At 38.0% G+C, this 23,625-nt stretch overlaps 1 protein-coding gene across 3 annotated transcripts in view; it reads left to right on the top strand.

Annotated features, from left to right (window-relative positions):
* Positions 1–23,625, top strand: part of ADAMTSL1 (ADAMTS like 1) — a 1,007,583-nt gene that overhangs the window by 719,582 nt on the left and 264,376 nt on the right. For all 3 annotated transcript variants that reach the window (XM_021074260.1, XM_021074267.1, XM_021074276.1), the window contains 2 exons: positions 9,241–9,352; positions 13,492–13,630. In XM_021074260.1, coding sequence (XP_020929919.1) covers positions 9,241–9,352; positions 13,492–13,630 — 251 coding nt within the window. The remainder of the gene's footprint in view (positions 1–9,240; positions 9,353–13,491; positions 13,631–23,625) is intronic.

Here is a 23,625-nt window from a genome sequence, read left to right as displayed (position 1 = left end):
ACCTGGAGCCAGAGGACATTTGATTTAAGTTAAGGCATTATGACCCTATGGCAGCTGGAAGGAAGGATGCATATAGGAAAATGGATGGGCAGTGAGGTTGCATGGAAGAAGAGTACCAGAGTTCTAGCCTCTATCTCCATCTACATGGTGGCTCTTTTTCAATCCAGTCCAGATGCCAGCCACATGACTGTGAACAAGAAGCCACAAACCATCAGAGATAGCTCACAATAGAAATTATGTTGTCGGGAGTTAAATAATTTCAGTTAAACAAAGAAATACAATAAAAAAAAATGGAGAGATATCTTAATTTTTTGAAGCCCTAGGGTACTCTTGAATAAACCACTTACAATGATTTCCTAGTGGCCTTGTAAGACTTAATACACATACTGAAAATACAGAATTGAATTTAAATAATACTGCCCACATTTGAGCAGTTCACAGCATTATCAAATGCATTTCATATGTCCAGCTGCCTTCTGCATATCACCACTTGGAGGCACAATGTCCAAAATTGGGCTTGTCTGGCCCCAGAATCCCGCTTTATCCTTTTATATCTTATCTTATGGAAAAACACCCTATTCCCTTAGTTAATCAGAAACCTGTGGTTGACAGCAATTCCCCTTCTTCTGTAAACACCTAGTTAGACTTTCAACTTTGTCAGTTATTCCTCCATACCATCTCTCAAGACTGTTTCTTCTCCATCCTTTCTGCCACTGTCTTAGTTTACATCTTTGTATTTCTTACCTAGATTAATACCGTGGACTCTGACTTAGTTTCCCAGCCTCTGATCCATGGTCCCTGTTGCCTTTCAGAGTGAGTTTGCTAAAACCACAGCTCCCCCACTCACGATCCTGTGTTGCCCCTCACCTCCACTCATTGCTTTGGGGCTAAAATGCAAATCCCTAGCACAGCACCTGTTACTCTCAATAATCTGGATTCTGTATACCTTTCCAACTTCACCTTTGACTTCTCCCCTCCTGTTTCAGCCAATCAAGTGGCTCACAAGGCCCCCCAGTATCATGCTCCCTCATGATTTATTACCTTTGCATGATGCCATGCCCTCTGTCTGTGATGCACTTTTCTTTCCTTCCTTTATTTTCTTCACTAACTCATACTTGGACTTCAGGACTTTATCCTTCCAAAAGCACTCTGTGACTTGACTCCAAATTCCAGTTTACATCACATCTCCCCTCTGTGTGTTCCTCAAGGGACCATTCTTCATGACTGTCTTCCTATCTCCATTAGAAACAAAACAAACCACACACACACACACACACAATAAACACCAACAAGTGCTGGATGAATCAAGGACTTTTACCATGGCAATTGTTGAAGTGGGACAGATGTGACATCTTCATTTTACCTGCAAGGAAACTGAGCCTGAGGGAAGCTCACTGATATGTCCCAGCTCATGCCAGTGATAAAAGGACCAAAAATCTCATCTCCTTGCTTTTGGCCCAAAATTCTTTTTAGTTCCTGCACTGCTTCTAAGAGGATATTTTTTCTTTTACATGTAAATATACATACTAAAGGAAAAACAAACTTTGAAGACATTTTTGAGACTTTCCTAGATACCTAGACACTTTCCTAGATACCTGTTTCTTCTTTCATAAACAGGCTAAGCTATCATTTTAGTGATTTTTGTACTGTATCCTGTTTGGTGACCTAGCTTCAGATTGCAAATGACAAGAGATTAAAGTTTCATTAGAAAAATATCAGAATCAAATACATTTAAATTTTTTTCTAAAATAGATTATATAATTTATTAAATCCTCTTACTGAAACTTGAAAATGAGCCAGATAATAGAAGAAGACAAAGGCAAAAAGAAGCAAGTTACCTTTTTTTTCCAGTGACATAATGAAGCAACCATGCCTTCCCTAATTTTGTGCAAGAATAGCTGAATATGAAATATTACCATTTGCTTATTTATCATCTTTCATGATTAATGTGCTTAGAAATTATACACACTGTTTGTAATTGTTTCCTTCAGTGTCATTCAAAATATAATCTCTTTTGCATTATCCATTGATTTAAGCAACAATTTCCTTTCTGAACGAGATACATAGGAATCAGAATGGTCATTTGTCAACATCTGCATGGAAGTTTATTGCCAAAATAACGTTTTTGTTTATTTGAAAGAAAAAGACCTCTTTGCATGAAATGAAAATTTTTCTCACAGTGAGAATTGTTATAGATTACCATTGGGTCCAAAATTATGTTTTGGAATCTTCTTTTTTTGGCCATCTTTAAAAATTGACTAAGCTTTCATCTTACTTCCAGAAGGGGAGGGCAGGTCTTCCAAAAATTCATACTTTGTAATCAGCTGTACAAATATTTTTGCCAATGCTAGTGCAGAGAGGTAGAAGGGATAAGCTCTCTAGAATTTTGTATATTCTCCTGCTTACTGGGGATGTGACCTTGAGTATGTTGTATTACCTCCTTGTGTCTATTTACTCATTTGAAAAATGGTTACAAAATATCCCCTCATAGAGTCTTTGGAAGGAGTTGAATTAGATTCTATGTATAAAAACAAATGGAATCAGGTGATTTCTTTCCATCCTTTTCAGATGCTTTGACTTCTAGCATCTGACTTATCACAATACTCTGTCTACACAATTGCAGAAAACTGCTTCTCTGAAGATGGCCAGAGGCTGATTGATTTATGAATAGTACATTCAGGAAAGTTTGGCAGATGTAGCTTTAATACAAATGGATGTGAGTGCAGACTGCCTGTGACACCTGGAATCACATTAATTGTTAGAGAAGATTGGCTATTGGCTAGATGGCTGGCTGGCTTAATTTTCCGTTCTTCCCGTACCATAGCATGTACATCTTTTCCATGTAGATTCATAAAAGATAATGACCTTCCCAGATAGAAGAGGATTTTTGTCAGTCACAGTTCATACTTTATTAGAACTCCCAACTTAGCTCTGCTTATGAAAGCAGCTAAGGTATACTTACGCACATTCGAATTTGTGCCCCCTTTTAAAAATTTAAGAAAGCCATATTTGCTAGAGAGAAAAAGGATTAATGAGTACCTAAGACATCAAAGAAGCAGAAATACAGAGCAGAATAGTAAACAATCGGTATACTCAGAATTAAGAACACTGATTGGCAGTTCGTGCACTGACAACTAGAGAACAGTAATTTCCTACAGAGGATAATTCTAAATGCATCACATTTTATTCATTGGGGAATTTGGTTAGGAAGGTTGACATCATCTCAATTTTTACCTAAGTAGCTTATGTAAATAGAAAGCTGGTAGTTTCTGTTTGCACAATTAGAGTATTAAGCAGAGATGATGCCTTCATATTTCTTTCTGGACAGCACTGAGCATACTACTACTACTACTACTAATAGTACGTAATTCAGCAGCTCCCAAAATTGTTTTTATTAAAAGGGACCCCCTAGATGTAAACTGCACAAGCAAAGTTACACAAATTCACTTCCTCAAGTAAGTTTGTAGAGCTTCCCTGCATTTCCCTTTTTCAGGAAATGCTTCACACACAGGACAGATTGACTTTGAAGTATGGTATCTGCCCTCTCTTAGCTCATAATGCCATTTGAAAGATAAAACACTGAATAAGAAATTTTGAAAGAGTGATGCATATAATTATGTACTAAAATAAAATGAACAGATAGTAAAAGCTATGGCTAACATGTTCCAAGCTAATGTGATGAAGACAGACTTTGTGTGATTTGGGAGGCCTGTGAATCTCAGGTAGGATTGAAATCATCAATTCTTTTCTCAAGTGGAGGCTGAGCTTTGGCAAATGTCGAATCCCAGGTTGGTTTTGTCTTGCCACCTAACACGTCTCTAGATGGCCTACCCCATATTAGTCAATGCATGTTCATACAAAGGGAAAATCATTGCTGTAAGCCAAACATTCTAGAGCAGAAGAGTCTAAATTAACTATGGGGGGCAGAGGTGGGGGAAGGAAGCATGTAATAAACAGTAATTCATTTTCCTACCCAATGTTTACATGTAGTGGGTGTCCCTCAGTAAATATGTTCCTTTATGCTAATCTATTCCAAGAGTTTAGAACTGAGTTAATTACAATACACTGCATTTCATGTTGGGTTCCCCATACTGTTTTACCAATGGAACATCTATGGTTAAGATACAGAGTCAGAGAACCAACTCCCACCTTTCTCTGATGCTGAGAGTAGCAGACCCCTGCCCAATCATAGCCCCCATGGCTCTACTCTGGTCCTTTCTTTTCTGCCCTCCTTATCCATTCAAGCACTGAGATGGTCCTTCTAGTAGACTCCAGTTTGCTCTGCCTCAGCATCTTTGTCCTACATATCACTTCCACCTCTTTGTTCCTTAGCCAGCATTACACTCATTATTTCCAAAGAAGCATCTCTGATCTACTGCCCTACTCAAAAGCTTTGGGCAGTAAATCTATAACCAGCATCTCTCATGCAACCCTGAGCCAGGAACCATGGGCTGAACTATTGTGTATCCCAAGAGAGAGGTCTGGAATTCTAGGAGTGCTAGAAAACTCTCTAAGAAGTGTAAAAGTTAAGTTGAGTGCTAACAATTTTTTTATCACTATTTTTCCTGGATAACCCCTAATCTTAGTGTCTCTAACTAAAGCAGTGGAATAATCAAGTCTATGTTTTATTCCAATGATAACTAGCATTTTTACAAGTCCTTTCTGCTACAGCATCCTGCCTAAAGAGACAGCTTCCAAAGGAGCATTGAAAGTACTGCTGGGTGAGGGCTGCATTATAACAATACTGCTTCTTTTCATGAAGTCTATCAGCATTATCTATTTTCCTAGTATTTCATCAACAATAAACGATCAGCAACATCTTTAAGAAAACTGGCAGAGATATACAAAAGGATAACTCTTCCAGAGATTGGTCACAAATAGTAGTTTGCAGTTCCAAAAGAGCTTGAAAAAAAACATGATCAATATATAATTCATTTGTTTCTCCATTCATGCAGTCATTTATTCAGCAATTGTTTGGACACCTGCTTTGTGCGGTACGCTGTATATGATGCTGAAGAATAGTAAGTGAGATAAATGATGTCTGCCTTCTTGTAGTTAATGGATATGGAAGAGAAAGGCAATAATGTAACAACTATATCGATCTTAAGTATCTGTAAGCACATGAGTGCTATAAGGAAGGTATTACTGTCATTGCATGTTCTTGAAAGCCCACAAAAGCATTTTAAAATATTTTTACAGTTTCTTGAGGATTTGCTTTCACCTTCCAACACTAGACCAGCCCCAAGTTGAATATAGTAGAGTAGACTGAGGCATTTGATAAACAGAATCACCTGCTTTCCATTTTATTCCCTTCCTAGCAGGCAAACCATCTCCAAACCCTCCCAAATCATGACATCCCTGACTACCCTTAGGGCAGGTGACCAAGTTGAATACCTTTGAGGGTCCCATTTCAGAGCTTTATAATGGAAGGTCCACCCACAATTCCCTCTCAGCCACCTCTCCTCATGCCTAAGCAGCAGCTTAACTGCAAGCAAGGTGGGTAGAGTATCATTGACTGCCAACTCCCATGCTGGTCCTTCCAGGGCAAAAGTTTCTACAGCATCTGAAAGAGAAAAGAACCTAGTTGGTGAACATCTGAAGGCTCACAAACTCCCCTTTCCCAACTGAGAAGAAGCAGTAGGTCATTTCATAATTCTTTATCTGGAAGAGCCTATGTGCACTTGATGTATTTCATGGGTTTGAAATCTCTCCTTGATTTCTTTGATTTTACATGGACTTCAAATTCAGCAATTGCCCATGTACACATTTATACCGCCCTGCAGCTCTATCAAGAAAGCACTATCAACTGCTATGGAAAGTGATCAGATTTTTTTGTCTTCCCGTTTACTTCCAGGGAGAGAAATCATTATATTGAGTTAAAAACACTGAACCATTGTAATTACAGGAAGAAAAACTTGGTTCATAACATTCATTTTCCTTATTACTTGAAGAGGTCAAAATTACATATGCCAGATGGTTTAGCTCCCTAAAACAAAATTCTAGTGTGTCAAACTGAAGCTTTCAATGTGCACTTGAGAACCAAAACCTGATGTTTGAGGATTTAGGGTTTATGAAGCTCCAGACCTAATGATAACATGGGTCCCAGCAGCCCAGAATTAATAAAAACAGGAAAGAGGAACGTGGTGGCTCATCTCTGTAAGCAATAATTAGGCCATTAAAGTTAGACATCCAGTTAGCCTCTTCTTTTTATTTTAAATATTTTTTCTACTCTAAAATGTAAGGGTAAAATTAAGACAATACTGACAAGAGTTAAGGATACCAGCAAAGATAGATGTCTCTGTCTTCACAATGCTAATAAGATTGTTTGGACCATGAATAGAATGACAGCTTTAAAGCCAGGCAGACCTGCATTCAAATCTCTGCTCTGCTGTTTCCTTGCTGTGTAGCCTTGAGCTAGCCACATAACCTCTCTGAGCTTCATTTTTTTTTCATTGTGATGTAAATGTGAAAGATAATCCAGAGCAGTCTTAAGATTCAATTTAATGTAAATGAAATGTCCCTTGCACATTGCAGGGATATAGTAAGTGCTGATTGTTGTGGTAGTTGTAGCTGTTATTGTTAAAGAAAGTTAGAGTTGAGGTTAGGGTTAGGGTTAGGGTTAGTTGTAGAGAAGGGAAAGGCAGGACTGCTTTCAGGGAGGAAGGAATCAAGCAAGATTATGTGGTCAGACAGAAGTTCCCTTGTGGCCCAGTGGGTTAAGGATCTGTCATTGTCACTACTCTGGTGCAAGTCCAATCCCTGGTCTGGGAACTTCCACATGTTGTGCGTCTGACCAAAAAAAAAAAAAAAAGAAAAGAAAAAAAAAAAGAAAAATTTTGTGGTCAGATATTTGGATGCATCATGATGGTTTCATCTATTTGAAATAAGATGTCGGTGTTATATCATCTCTTTTCAAATCTAGGCATTGAGAGTCTCCACATTCATGGTCATTGTCCATTATTTTCATGAAACTCATTGAGAACTATTTTCTTTCTATGCTGCTTGTTTTCTTTCCTTCAACATGGTGTGTAATAACCCTCCCACTTGACGCTAAAACTCCTTGTCATTTATTCCTTCCTCTGTGGGCATGTGGTGCTTTTATTGATAATTCCTAGGGAGCTGAAAAAAGGACCTGTTCGTGTTTTGCCTCTTTAACCAGATGTAAAGATAAGCCCAGACTACAGATATTCCAGAACAAGGTTTTGCCAAATATTTAAATATTCTATCTTCCTTATTTTGAACCCCCCCGCTCCTGCAACCCACATGCTTTCCTAGGACTTAGTTTAATTAATAGCAAAATAGCCCATCTCTCCATATCTAAATACAGTTTCTGGCCTTTTTATTTTTTTGCAGCGCTTGTGTTTAAATGAGAGACCTCTTATAATAGCTTTCCAGCATGATAACCACACATCCCAAGAGAGCTATCGGCTTTTGTGAGCTGGGGGGAGGGGGGGAAGAGCTTTCCAGAGAATGTGATTAATACTACCTCCCTAAGCAAGCCATTAGATATCCTGTATCTGACACATAGGACTGAAAAATATTAATCTGTAGGCCACGCTCCCCTTTTGTGAAAGACACTGTATTGCTTCAGCTGGTTTTGCTTTAAAGTAGGGAATCGTATCACTGTTGATTCTAATTAGGAAAGAGCTGGATGCTCCATGGGTCAGAATCCTGGCGTAATAGGAGATATTCTGTTGCTTTTGTTTCTTCTTTATCCCTTCCAGTCCTTCTAGATTTTCTGCGGAACATTTCACATTCTCATGCAAACTCCAAAAACTGATCTAGTGTTTAGCACCTATTCCCTATTTCTTCAGGGCTTCTGTTTCCCTCTGCACTCTAGGTGTTTAATCCAATTTTTAAACTCAGTAGCAAAAAAAGATATAAGGCTACCTTTTTAAAAAATCTGAAACCGGAATCTATAACTTTATCCTAGAGAAAACACAATCGGGACAGTGCTAAGACTTTAAATAATTAACAAAGACTTAGAGGAGGCAACTCTGCTGACTGACTCTTCTCTAATTGCTGTGATGGGATTGGACTTAAGAGATGGTTCTCTCAGTTGTCCATGGAACTTCTTTTAACATAATAAATGGTCCAAGGCTTGCCCTTGCCCACCTGTCTAACCATTGTGTAACATCATTTTGCCTTCCTGAAATCAAGGCATTTTTCCTGTTGGATATTTTTTTCTTTCAGTTTGAGTTTGTTTCCTCAACCTTGTACTTTTAAATCATTAAAGAATTATTGCCTCATAGCCCCCATTTTAAAATACAAAGGAGCTGTGAGTTCCATAAACACATGTTTTATTTGAAATAAATGCTTTTATAATATAAGTTGGTGTTTTTTCAAAGTTTGATTTTTTGGATTGTCTGCATTTGAATTCCCTGGAGCTCTGGGCTGGAACCCCAGGAATTTGTGTTTTACCCAGTTTGCAGCTGGTAACTTTGCACATTAAGATATATGAATCACTAAATTGCCAGGACATGCCAAGTATGTTTCTGTGTGGGAAGAGCTACTTAATTCTTTAACTCCTTTTTGTCTCTGAACCAGTGACAGTATCTTTAATTTTTCTTTTTTTTTTTTTTTTTTTTTTTGTCTTTTTGCTATTTCTTTGGGCTGCTCCCGCAGCATATGGAGGTTCCCAGGCTAGGGGTCCAAGCCACCAGGCTACACCAGAGCCACAGCAACGCAGGATCCGAGCTGCGTCTGCGACCAACACCACAGCTCACAGCAACACCGGATCGTTAACCCACTGAGCAAGGGCAGGGACCGAACCCGCAACCTCATGGTTCCTAGTCGGATTCGTTAACCACTGCGCCACGACGGGAACTCCTTTAATTTTTTTTAACCTACCACATTTATTATTTTCTTCAAACAAATTGTCTATTTCTGAACCTACATTGAAAAATCCATATAATTTTACCAAAGAAGTTAGAAATTAAAAAGAATGAAGGAATAAGTGGCTTGGGTTACAGTCCTGCTAGAATCACAAGTTGAGACATTGTCATCCTGTGTTCTGTGGCAACAGACTGAGAAGGTAATGATGGTGATGGTGCATGCAGAGACCATTTGCTGGTTAGATGGTAAGAAGAGTGATACCGCCTTGTCTATTCTCTCCCCGTGCCGCCCTTCACATAGCCTGAGACTATCAGTACTGTCACACATCCTTATCCAGGTTGCAAGGGGCCCAGAGGGCACCCATCTGTCACACCAGTTTCTCTACTTTGCCATTGTTTCCTGCAGATCCGCAACTCGGGACCCACGGACAGTACAGTCCAGTTCATCTTCTATCAGCCTATCATCCACCGATGGAGGGAGACGGATTTTTTTCCATGCTCAGCAACCTGTGGTGGAGGTAACCGTATTCATTTAGCCTTGGAGCTCTTCACATTTATGAGGGAAGTCTCAGCTCAGCTTGCCAGGATAGAGTCACTTCAGCATACACAGTGTGAATCAGATCCTTTCTTGGGGGGGGGGCCAAATCCTGAAGCCTTCCCATCAGGCAGATACCTCCATGTAGATACCACTTGACCCTCTTCTGTGTGTAGAGTCCTGTCAAAGGAAATGGTCTTTTCTTCTTTCCTTGATTCATGGGAGCCCAGGACAAACACTGTCATAGCCTGGCAGCAGCTTAGTGTGCAGGTGATTCTGTTCATTTGGGAGTAAACTACTTATCAGGTTGAATGAACTTATTCAGTAATCTAGTGAAGAGTGTTTGTCACACCCTCTCCATAGCATGTGTCCCAGAAGAATCAACCATTAACTTAATCAAAGGAAATAGTTTTTTACTGGAAAAAAAGTCATTGTACCATAGAATTTAGGCTTAGTTATTTTTTGGCTCAACCCTGTCATTTATGCAGGAAAAGGAAGGCCACTTGCCTAATTTATACGTGAAAATACATCTCTCCTGAAAAGTCATCAGATGAGTTCCTGTCTCTGCTCTATATCATGTCTGTAACATGAACAGCATTTTGTGTTACTGGAAAAAGGGTTTTCACCCCCTTTTCTTTAATAATTACCAAAATGACTACATAATTATTGCTTTGAGTTATTTTATAATAATTTATTTAGTCATGTCCTTTTAGAAGATCATTTAGTTCATTTAAACTTCTCTGTTATAATGTAATGAATAACTTAATACCTAAGTATTTTTTTCCTTTCAAATTGTTTCCTTGGAAGAAATTCACGGGAGTGAGTTTCAGAATTTTTGTGGCTATTGGCATATATGACCAAAATTCTTTCCAGAAGGGTAATAAGCAGTCTATGAATATTTTAGTTTCATTGCCAACTGAGTCAGTATTTTTGGACTATCATTTTTTTAAGTCTTGGTAATTTAATAAGTATAAAATTGTATGTATATGCCTTTAAAAATGAGCACATGAAATAAATTCTAGTTCCAGCTTCATGGAAGTCTGTTAATTGGCTTGCTTTAAGTAACTAATCCACATAGGTTAGGGTTATTTTGACAAAAGGAAAGTACCTGAAAATGGAGACAAATGATTATCCATTAATTTTTGTAAAACAATAAGAACATATGATACAATTCATCTTCAGCTGTGTTACCTGTGTCTACCTAATATGAACAAACCATTAAGAATGAGGTCCTATAGAGCAATGTTAGATTTTACCTTAAATCAGTGTTAAAAATACCTTCAAACACTTTCATTTGGTTCTTGAATGAATTCAACATTTTAGGCATTTCATTAAAATAGTCTTTCCAGTTGCTCTGTGATGAATAAAAAAATTACTTTAAAAATAAAGTGTCAATTACTTTGACGTTTATGGGAATATGTTATTTTGATTCATCTATTAATGAATAGCACAGGAAGTAGTTTCAGAAAAAGAAATTTAAGGAGATAATTTTTTTCATCTTTTCTTTTTATATAAAAACCATGTTTTCTGAGAAGTAGAAATACAGTTAATAGACTCACAATGCCATTTTCACATAGATTCGCTGTTGAAGTATAATTTCTGTAGCCTTGATAATGGCTTGCTATATAATAAGACAATTAATGTTAGATTCAAAACTCTGGGCTTTATTTTCTTTACATCTAAGTGAAAAGGGGGAACCATCAGTAGGTTTTAAATGTTGTGAGCTATCAAACATTTTCCTCAAAGGCTGTTTTACTAAGAAGCCAGGTAAAGGATTACTGCTCACAGAGAAGATCTGAAGAATGTAAAAACCAGCCTTCCGCCCATTTCGTGGACCACAGTTTGAAAATTGCTAAAAAAATTATCTCTAAATTACTTTTTTATGTTTCTGGTTCCAAATTAAACTAGTTGACTATTTTGCTAAGTGTAAAGAATTGCTACTCCAAATACATTCTGAAACATTAGAAAACACAATTATCTGACATATGCAGTCATTTATTTCATTTTTATTCTAAGTTTTCATTTCAGACACTCTTAGAACATCTTCACAGCCATATTTTTTTTTAATTTTATGGCTGTACACATGGCACATGGAAATTCTTGGGCCAGGAATTAAATCTAAGACACAGCTGCTGAGGCAATACTAAATCCTTTAACCCACTGCAATGGGCAGGGGATTGATCTCTCACCTCAGCAGCAACCTGAGCCACTGCAGTTGGATGCTTAACCCACTGCACCTCAGCAGGAACTCCACACAACCATATTTTTAAGCTGACAAATTATGATGTTTAAAATTCATAATCTAATGGGAGTTCCCATTGTGGCTCAGTGGTAACAAAACCAACTAGTATCCATGAGGATGAAGGTTTGATCCCTGGCCTAGCTCAGCGGGTTAAGGATCTGGCTTTGCTGTGAGCTGTGGTGGAGGCTGGCAGCTCCAGCTCCTATTCGACCCCTAGTCTAGGAACTTCCATATGCTGCAGGCATCCCCTTAAAAAGCAAAAACAAACAAATTCATAATCTCATATTTATTGTTTACCTAATGTTGTGTGCACATTTTACTACAATATAAATTCTGTCCTTGAGTAAAAATTATTTTCTGGAAACTTGTAAAATAGCTTGACAATAGATGACAAATTATCTGCTTTAAGTATAATGTAACTGAAAAAACAAACATATTTACTTACATAAGTATCATTTTCCTTTTTGATTTTTTTTATAAGACAAAAAATTAAATGGAAGCTGTTCTTATCCATTACTTTCCATGCTTTTCCTCTTTACAGTAAAATTGTTAAAAGGTCTTTTTTAGGTCTTTAATGATTAAATAATTTATGTGGGTGGTCTGAACACAGCTTTAAGCCAGGAAGTCTGGTTTATAAGCCTCCTTCTCATTTCCTAAAATCTTTTGCAAGATTTTTAACCACTGAAAATCTGACTTCTTAACACTTACTTAGCAATAACAATATTCATCCACTGCCCAGGGAAAATATATTTTGGAATTTATCGGGGTTAGAATGATAAAAGCAGCCTAATTTTAAGAAATGCTCTGTACACATTTATTTTTCACCCCAAAAATCCAAGTCCTCATCACCAGCCTTGTCCATAGGACACGAAGGAGTTAGGTAGGAAAGGTAAAACCTATGATGAGTAGAATTAAGTATTACTCAGCCACACTATTTTAAAAAAATATTGGCTAGAGACTTAAAGAGAAATGACGAAAGATTTTGAAACAAAAATTGAACAGCAGGAGCTGTTTTTTTAGTTGTGTAGGGTAACTTGGAATTCATGATGGCTACTGCTAAAGCCTTAGTCACCCATTTATTCAACTTAACCCATTCAGGTTGAATTTAGGCAAAGAAAAAAAAGTTCCCAGCAGCTGGCAGAACCCAATCCAATCTGATATCCCATGGTCCCCCAGTGACCAAGGGGAGTGGCCTTGGTGGTTTTTTTTTTTTTTGGAGGCAAGAAGGGAATTTATTCTCCCTGATGCCTCAGGTACAAGGGAGACAATTTTGCATGAGATGGTTGATAAATAAATGCTGATAATCTTTTTTGGATGCAGAATTTTGTGTTAGAATTTTAGATTCTACAAAACAAATTCGTAAGAATAGTTCTTACAACAGAATCTTTTTTTGGGGGGGTGGGCAAGTCTGTGGCATATGGAAGTTCCCAGGCTAGGGCTCTAATTGGAGCTGGAGCTGCTGGCCTACACCACAGCCACAGCAATACAAGATCCAAGCCTCATTTGCAACCTACAGCGCTAGATCTTTAACCCACTGAGTAAGGCCAGGGATTGAACCTGCATCCTCATGGAGACTAGTCAGGTTTGTCACCCACTGAAACACTACAGAACTCTTACAACAGAGTCTTATAATCTTGTTATGCTCTTTTATAGTTCAAGCCCTATGGTATAATTTAATTATTAAAATTAGATTGGAAAAATTCAATATCTGTGGCCTGTAAAAAGTAATGAGCCTTTTATTTATCTGTCTCTTGTCTTGAAAATGACTGGAGAATTGGGGAAGAATTTCCATTAATATGAGATGGCCAAAAAAGCTGAAGGGATTACAGTGCATTGATCTGTGCATTTAAGCTTGCCTGAATGTTTTGATACTACTGCAGGTTACCAGCTGACATCGGCTGAGTGTTATGATCTTCGGAGCAACCGCGTGGTTGCTGACCAGTACTGTCACTATTACCCCGAGAACATCAAACCCAAGCCCAAACTTCAGGAGTGCAACTTGGATCCTTGTCCAGCCAGGTCAGTCAGATTTGCCATTTTGTTTACCATGATCATAAATCAAGTTCAAATAAGCTTTGTAAACTAAAATTGTTTTAATGAAAAATAAAATGATGTGAAGACTAAAGAAGTGCTGCTATCCAGTGCCTATTCCTAAGCAGGTGTTATTAGAACCCATGCCCTTGACCTTCCTGGTAGAAGATGCCATCTCAGGGTCCAGCGGTTTTCCATTTGTAAAGCTGCTGGTGATGGACTCTGCACAGGCCTTTGCTCTTCTGATTTCGTTTTATTCTGGTGACTTGTTTCTGATCTTAACAAATGTGATGGCACAGTGTTCTCAGGGTTCCTTCCTTTTTTAATTCAGCCACCTGGTCACTGAGATGATCAGACCAGATCCTACTTCAGAGTCGCATCTCACCCATTTGAGCCCACAGTGGGCCACACTGATGAACTAGAATCAAGACCAGTCTTAGAGAAGTTCTTCCAGATTTAAATAAACTCAGCCTTCAGTGGAAAGAAAGCAGGACTTATTTCTCTAATATATATTTTTAAAGGTCTTTTTAATGAGGAGCTTTAAAGAGACACTTGACACATTCCCATATGTTTGCTTTGGGGAAACCATGCAGTTATTTGCAGGATCAAGAATCAGACTGACAAATGAAATATCTCAGATGCTTAGTAGTCGGAAAGTGCAGGTTAAGAATTTTTTCATGGCAGGAACATTTGCCTTTTTAGTTGCAACGCTTCCTGGTAATTCTCTTTTCTTAGCCTCAACACGTGAGAGAGGATATATGAAAGCTTTTCTCCTACAAAATGAAATTTGAAGACCAAAAGATAGAGAATCCTTTGCAAGACCCTTAGACTCCTGAGAAATATCTCAATGTTATTTTTTTAAATCATAGCATACTAATTGTATAGTCATAAAACAAAACTTTGAAGAGTTAAAATACTGCATGAGCAATGGGGATGAAAATCATTCTATCTTTAAATTGTAGGCCAGGCAATTTTAGTTTCTCTTTTCTGCTGTTAACTTTTGAAAGTTTCTTTTCTTGTACTCTTTCTGCCTCACATTCATGAATTCTGAATTCTCCATATGGTGGGAAATTGCTATGATTAATTTACTCATAGAAACTACGAAACCTAGCTGATAAAAGTGAACTCAAAATAATAGGTTTTCATTAGAGAAGCAGAAGAGATATTTTATAAACATATAATTTAGGTGAAGTTTAATTTAGCTTTGTATTACATGAGGCAATTATGTATAAGAGATTGGATATTGTATAAAGACTAAATGAGGTGCTAAAATTTTGCTTGGATCTCTTTATTTTAGAAATATTAAGGGCTTGAGGTATTTTTAGCTGGCATCACTCTCACTCAACCCCATTTTTAAAATATTCTACTTGTTATACATCCTTATCCCTATCTATACCAGGAAGGCCAGTGTGTGAAAAGCATAATTATCCCAATTTTAACACGTCACCTCAGCCATAGAGAGACTTGGAAGGTCTTACACACAAATGCATGAAAATGTATGTGTGTGTTTCTAGGAGAAAAGAGGGATACACTTCCCAAAACTGTGTAAAGATTTCCCCCCACTCATAAAAAAACTTCAATGAAGAGAAGGCCATGAAAAACAGTTGTGCAGTAAAAGCATTTTGTTAACAATTTTAACAAATTGTGTTTATAATCAGAAAAAAAATTACTTTTTTTCCCCGGGCTTCTGAGTTTTACCTGTTTTTTCTGTTGGAGTCATATTTTTGGCTGGTTTCTTATTATTCAAAAGCAAAAGGCCATGCTACATTGAAAGAAGTTTGTGCAATTTATGCTTTTTTCTATGTCTATGTTATTATAAAACATCTAATACAGCACATGAATAAATGTTGGGACAGGTGGCTGTTAAAAAAAGAGAGAGAGAAAAGTGAGAAAAGGAGAAAGAAAAAATAGGTTAGAAACAAATGTCAGGAAGCTGCTTTTTTATTACAGAGATAATTAAACAAAGCTGTAAAAATTAAGACTTAGCAGTAGGAGAGGTTAAAGAGGAAACTGCTTTAGGAAATGTTGTGCTAGTCTGAGGATAGAGTCCTTCAGGACTGCAGTGAAATTCACTGAGCTCATTTGCATACCTGGGATCAAAGCAACCTTTCTGAATTCCAAGAGAAAATAAGAAGTAAAGATCTGAGAAAAGGAAATAAAGGGACTGGGTAAAATAGGTCCGCCCTCTCATCAGACATTGCAGAATCAGACCCTCAAGGAACTCTTTCTAACTATGGATTTAACTGTCTAATAGTAAAATCAAGAGTGACACAGTGAAATTAAACCAACACCTTTGTGTCCAAAATTAAAAGCCTCTCAAAGTGAAAACACATGTTTTAGGACAGATAAAGTCACATATTTTGGCATTTAAGAAGAAATTTATTTTATCTAGCCACTGAGATGTTTCTTCACTTTTCCTGTATTAGGCTAGGATTTTTGGCCTATTATTTGACAACAAAATCCCATTTAGATAGCCATGTTTACTTCCTGGCAAAATTGGTAAGTACCGTGAATAGCAAAAGGGGGCACTAAATACGTCTGCAACCCAGGGTTCATTACTTTACCCTTCTGGGTCACTTTTCTCACCCACAAGTGGAGGTGAGAGAGCTATTTGTTGAATTAAATTAGTGATTTTCAAACTGCCTATAGATCCTGTTGTTCCACAGAGTTGTATGATTAAACTTCATTTTCTATCTTTTGAAGCATCTTTAAACAATAACTCCAAAAACTATATTCAAACAAAAACTAATTTTAACTTGTTCAAGCTAAGCTGACTTGTAAAAATTGCTGCAATAATAGTAAAAAATATTTTACTACCAAAGGAAATATTTCAGCCCTCATTGTTAAGTTCTTCAATTATGTCTATTTAAATCCCATTTGGCTCAGCAGATTAAGAACCCAACTAGTATCCATGAGTATGCAGGTTTGATCCCTGGCCTTACTCAGTGGGTTAAGGATCTAATGTTGCCACAAGCTGTGGTGTAGATCACAGATGCAGTTTGGATCCCATGTTGCTGTGGCTGTGGTGGAGATCTCAGCTGAAGCTCTGAATCGACTTCTAGCCTGGGAACTTCCATATGCCTCAGGTGTAGCAAAAAAAGGAGGAGAGGGAGGGAGGAAGGAAAGAAGGGAGGAAGGAAAGAAGGGAGGAAGGAAGGAAGAAAGGAACTAGAAAGAAAGAAAAAGTATTCCAAGATTGCAAGGAGAGCTATAAAAACTGTTACAATTAGCAGCCACTTCTCTGTGATAAGAATTTTATCATTACTACACATCTAAAACCAAAACAAACTGGAAGTAAACTAGATGTGATAAACATCAGCCATAATCCTTGATACCCAATTTTTCTATTTACCAAAACAGCCCCACTGTTCTCATTAATTTACTTTATAATAAATACATGTCATACATTTGAACTAATGAATGACATCACTTACTCATTTCACTCACCAACAACATCCACTGGTTTCCATGGTTGTGGACTATCTTACCTAGCAGTTCTTGGGCTAAAGAGATTGTTGGCATCTATCCTATTCTTTCCATAATAATTTTTATGTTTTATAGCTTTTTTCTCATTCTTAACGCTAACTCAGAAATGTTGATAAGTTAAAAGTCTGTAATGAAAACAATAAAATTCACTAATAATCTTCAGTGCCCTCAGATAATCACTATCAATGCTTTTGCTCTATTTCTGTCCAGATTTGTCTATGGCTCATAACATAGATTTAAAAAAATCATTCTGTATATATAATAGACACTTGGAATTCAATGACCTAGCATTCTCGCTCTCCACTCTTCTAAAGTAAGCCCAAAGGTCCCTAGCATGTATTAATCAGGTGTTTTGCTGAGATAAGAATTTGAGTTCTTTTCACTATGACCAGCCATTGAGCCTACCTGGCTGGCAGCAGTTCCAGTTCAAGAGAGCAGTGTTGCTCTCTGCTGGTGTCACTTATGCAGTTATTTATATGAAGTGATAAAATACTTTGTTTCCTATCCAAAAGCAGCCTCAAAAAGAAGGCCAAAACAACGCTTATAGTGGAAGGGAAGAGAAAGTGATGTTAAAAATTTAACGACTTTCAGCTAAAATTAGGAATATTTCTTGCTGGTGACTCAAAGCTATGACATCATTAATCCCATCATACATGCTAAACCCAGTACAGTGTATGCTCTGGTAGTGGTCTCAACTTGGTCCAGATGCATGCTCCTCCAAGATGTCAGAGATCTGGACATGTTTAACTTGTTTTCTGCTTCATTCATTCAACAGTGCAGTTGCTAAGACACTTGTGATCTTATCAAATATAAAATCCTCCTTGGCTCTGCCATGCTATATTCATAGCTTCTTTTTTACATGAGGGGAAATTATTTGTTTTAACTCATCACCTGCTGGTTTATGCAAAGGTTTGTGTCATTGTTGCCTCTTGGATGAAGGGTAAAGTCTATCATGTGGCCAGAAAGCCTCCAAATGTATGCCTGTGGTTCAGCAAAAATAGAGAGGCATCATTTTAGTTCAGCTAATAAGCACCTTATGTTTTCAGAGTGTCTTTAAATATAACAAAGACTACATTTGGCCTTACGTATCTCAGTCTAGGAGACTTTGTAAGACTGTTAAATCTGTCTGGGGGAAGTTGTGCAAGATGTTGTTTGTGAGAAGATCAGAGAACCACCTTTTCAGGGTTTTTTTTTTTTTTTTTTTTGGCACAGACTTCTGCTTTTTCCCTCCAAGGCAGTAATGAAGGGGGCTTAAATTGGCAAGAGTTGGATAAGTGAAAAAAGCTCTCACTCATCACACTATCACAGTCACAATCATTAGCAAACAAATCTTTTTTTAGCTGAAACTGCATCCAGACTCCCCGCTTCCCTCAAGGAATTCAGAACATCATTCCTAAGCAAATGCCCAAACTTGTATGCCCCAAGCAGCAGTTCTTGGTGAGTTGGAAGTGGACTCCTTTGGTCTAACTCCATTAAATTTGACATAAAATTGCATAAGTCATCCCTGGCCATAGACCAAAGTGTGATCAAAATCTCAGCATTGAATCCTAAGGCAACCTGAGAGAAATAATTTGCAGCGTGAGAGGCGGTATGTACAGTGGGCATGTAAAATCCAGTCACACTAACTGGGTGAGCAACTAGTCCAGTGGTAACAAGGTGATGATCACCGTACATGGTTGTTAGGAGCAGAGCATTGGAGCAACACAGCCTGGTTAGGGATCCTGGCTCTGCCACTAACTGGTTTTAGTAGCCTTGGGCAAATTACTTCTTCTCACTGAGCCTTAGTTTTTTTCATCCTCTGAAGTGAGGAGAATAACTACTTACCTCATAGAGTTGTCATGAGGAATAAATGGTGTAATAATAGATTTAAAGAGCTTAGCAGAGTGCCTGACACATGATAAGCACTCAATAAATGTTAGTTGCTGCCTCTCTTATGACTAAGGTCACAGTTATGTTGACATAACTTTAGAGAAACTTCTTAACTCTCCAGAAATCAACTTTCTCTTCCATGAAAGAAGTTGGAACTCTAAAATTGCAAATGAGTCTAGAAAGTGAGTTGTCTGTTGTTTTAACAATAGGAGACACAAATTCTATGAAAGCAAATCACATTTATCAGATTTTTTAAAAAAATCATGGCCCAGAGGGAGTTCCCATTGTGGCTCTGTGGGTTATGAGCCCAACTAGTTTCCATGAGGATGTGGGTTTGATCCCTGGCCTTGCTCAGTGGGTTAAAGGATCTGGCTTGCCATGGGCTGTGGTGTAGGTTGCAGATGAGGCTCAGATCCCATGTTGCTGTGGCTGTGGCATAGGTCAGCAGCCGTAGCTCTGATTCAAGCCCTGGTCTGGGAACTTCCATATGCTGTGGGTGTGGGTAAAAAAACAAACAACAACAACAAAAACATGGCCATGAGAAATTAAGATAAATATCAATGTGTCATTACCTGAAATCCCCACTTAACCAGCTGTGAGACATTGTCCTTTAATCCATGAGGGGTTTATGACAGTGTCCATTTCCAAAAAAAAAGGAGAAATCAATGTAAGGACTAGAGAATGGTTTATTCAGATAGAAATTAAAGTATAATGAAACATTTTCCTAATCATGAGGCTCTTTTTGTTTTATTAAAATAAGTTAAGTGATTTAGAAAAGTAATGACTTCCTTTTTTGTACTCAACCTCATTTAAATATATTACTTTTAGTAGCTAATGAGTAAGCAATAAAAAATACCATTGTAAAATCCCATTTGCACTTTCATGCATTTATGATGAGATAAATAAAGCCTTGTTCCAGTGTTTTTTAGAGTGTGTGGTCATACCTTTCACAAGTTTATAGACTTACCACACATCATCAGACAATCAACTGCAACTCAGAAATGGCGGCAGTTCAGTTCTTCCACCAAGCCAGTTCATCACTAATAATAATAATTACTTCCTAGATTACATTTTAAGCTTTTAAAAAATATAATTATTTATGTAATTCTTGTGATTAACTTGTGAATTAAGAGAACAGACATTATCATCCTCCTCATTTGTAACCTCCATCTATCAATGTGACTTTAGCAGCTAAGTAACTTCTTTACTTAACTTCTCTAGGCCTTAGTTTTGCCACCAGAAAATGAGTTTAATATTCCTCTTGGAAAGTAATTATGAGGATTAAATGACGTGATGCATGTAAAGCTCTTAGCAAGATGCCAGGCGCTCAGCAAAAATCAGCTAATTATTATTGAGAACCAAACCTATAAAATGGCTTGCCCAATGTTCTGCTATTTGAAATTTTAAGTGCTTTAGTATCCATTATCTCAATTCAGTTTTGCCTTTCCTAAAATGTTAGCTAGACAGAGATTATCATCTATATTTACAGATGAAAAAACTGAAGCCCAAAGAGCATTATGGCGCCTGCCCCAAGTCAGGGTGGGTAAAAGAAAGCTAGTTGTAGACCTAAGTGCCTCTAGTTCTGGAGTATCTCGTATATTATGTCAACTCAGGTCACTCGATCCCTGGTTCCATCCTGTCCCACGGGTGTACCCTTGTTATGCACGATGCTTTCAGCAACCCGTGAGATGTGGTTTAAATCCACCATTGACCCCACAGCCAGAATAGAACCGCCAATTATATCAGTGCAAAGTTTGGTGTCCTGGGTCTTTGAATTGACCATGTACCCAGGTTAGCCAAGCCTCTTTTCTATAAGCATAAATATTGAGGTTTACTCAAATCAAACCATGGCCAGATCACTGAGGACAGTAGGACAGTACAGGAAGAGCTAAACACCCAAGGACATATTAGTCCCACTTATTTAAAGGCAGTAAAGAAATTGCATTCATGAATATCAAGTATGTTTAACCACAGAAATAGAGATATGAGGAAATTATGATATTTTGGGTCAAAAGATCAAAAACTCTGTTTTTATAGCAGAAAGTGAATACGTATCTTTAAAGTATTTTCAAAGCCTAAACCAGTGAAGCATGCAGGGTTCTTGTGGTCTAGTTCTAAAAATTAAATGAATTTTTTTTTTAATTGTCACCTATTATAGACTATTTCCTCACTTGCTGGATCCCAGCTTGCCTCTTTAAACAATAAGGAAAGCTACTGTGTTTCATTAAGTCACCAACTTTTATAGTAGGAGAGATTTTGAGATGATTCCCTAGTTCAATAATTTTCAGTCTGTAGTTCACAGAACCCTGAGTTCTGTCCCAGCAACTACCAGGAAGAGGACAGATAAGAGTGGGCTCCTTGGGATGGGCTTCCAGGCACCCATTCTTATTTCATCTTAAAACTCCTCATTTCTGGCTCATTTCACTCAGTATGAGATTCTCTAGTTCCATCCATGTTGCTGCAAATGGCATTATGTCATCCTTTTTATGGCTGAGTAGTATTCCATTGTGTATATATACCACACAAATACCATATGATATCACTTATAACTGGAATCTAATATCCAGCACAAATGAACATCTCCTCAGAAAAGAAAATCATGGACTTGGAGAAGAGACTTGTGGTTGCCTGATGGGAGGGAGAGGGAGTGGGAGGGATCGGGAGCTTGGGCTTATCAGACACAACCTAGAATAGATTTACAAGGAGATCCTGCTGAATAGCATTGAGAACTATGTCTAGATACTCATGTTGCAACAGAAGAAAGGGTGGGGGAAAAACTGTAATTGTAATGTATATATCTAAGGATAACCTGACCCCCTTGCTGTACAGTGGGAAAAAAAAAAAAAAAAAAACCCTCCTCATTTCATCCAATACTTAGATTTTGCAAAAGACCAATGCAGAAATCCAAGTGTAATGCATTCAGGGTCACACAGAAACAGGGTTAGCAGAGAGGAAAATAGACCTTCCCTCCCCCAACTCCTCAGAGGTGTTCTTGCCCTCGTTATGCCATGGTCCTTTGCACCCTGCCTCTCATGAAAACGTAAACGCTTGTGTCTCTTCCAACTTTTTATTACTTCTCTCCTCCCCCATTCTAAACAGTTACTTAGGAAGATATTAGTTTCTCTTGCCCTGGAGTTGTCAAGAGAAGATGAATTAACTCTCTTCTGTGCCAGAACTCCTTCCACCACCCACAATTTCATTCATTTTTTTATTGAGTATCAATCCTGTGCCAAGTTCTGTGCTTGATGCCATGACAAAGGCAAAAAAGAATCAGCTACTATCTGGACCACAACTGCCCAGGGGACGTTAAGTCCTATAGTTACAAAGCAGCATGATATCTGAAAGACACATGGGACAGAAAGGGAAGATAAGATTTTTAAAAAGCTGCCATGGCTATTTCTGGGAGGTACCCAATGGAAGAGATGTAGAGTTAAGCTAAGCAGGTTAACACAGAGATGCCATTAGGCTGTCCTTTCTCTGCCCCAGACCACCCAGCCACCTCTGCCTGCCAAAGCAGCCTTCCTAGACTGCCAGCCTACCCTCCAAAACAGCCTCTCGCACAGATGACAGAGCTAGCAAAGAGGAAGGAGTGGACTAAAATGTGCAGTGAGTGGCAGTTTGGGAGTTTCTTTTTTCTTTCTTTCTTTTTTTTTTTTAAAGAGCCAGAACCACAGCATATGGAAGTTCCCAGGCTAGGAGCTGAACTGGAGCTACAGCTGCCAGCCTACACCACAGCCGCAGCAACGCCAGATCCAAGCTGCATCTGAGACCTACACCACAGCTCATGGCAACGCCAGATCCTTAACCTACTGAACAAGGCCAGGCATCGAACCTACATCCTCATGGATACTAGTTAGATTGGTTTCTGCTGAGCCACAGCAGGAACTCCCAGTTTGGGAATTTCTTTAACCTTATTCTTGTTTCTTTGCTTGCTTTCATTCTGGATGGTAGTTGCACTGCTTGCTTTTGTGTCTGCACATCAATGGCATGATTTCATTGAGTGAATATTTACTCACTGCCTCTGTGCGAGAAGACTCTGTTAAAAGATACGGTAAACAAAGTTCCCTTGTAGAGCAGCTGATTAAGGATCTGGCGTTGTCACTGCCGTGCTCAGGTAGATGCTATGGTGTGGGTTCAATCCCAGGAACTTCCACATGCTGTGGGCATGGCAAAAAGAAAAAAAAAAAGAAAAGAAAAGAAAAGATATAGTAAAGAATCTGTAAGACATAAGGGAAAAGACATACATACACATAACATATAAAACTTACATATTATGTATTATATATAATGTTTTACTGTACCTCTAAATTTAACACAACATTGTAACTCAACTATACTTCAATTTAAAAACAACAAAAAAGAACCAACATGGATTTTGTCCCATAGTGTTAAACTAAAGAAAACTTATAGTTAGAAGTCAGTACATAATTAAAAGTGATGAGGGGGTATTTGGTAGAAGAAGAGAGAATTTCCTGGCTAGATGCTGAGAGGGCAAATAAGGACAGGCTTTAGCAGAGGTAGCACTTAAGATATTTCATTGGGAGTTCCCCTCATGGCTCAGTGGTTAACGAATCTGACTAAGAACCATGACATTTCTGGTTTGATCCCTGGCCTCGCTTAGTGGGTTA

This window comes from Sus scrofa, chromosome 1, assembly GCF_000003025.6.
Source record: "Sus scrofa isolate TJ Tabasco breed Duroc chromosome 1, Sscrofa11.1, whole genome shotgun sequence".
Lineage (NCBI taxonomy): Eukaryota > Metazoa > Chordata > Mammalia > Artiodactyla > Suidae > Sus > Sus scrofa.
The sequence above is the reverse complement of the archived record's forward strand: the minus strand, read 5'-3'. Positions and strand labels throughout refer to the sequence as shown.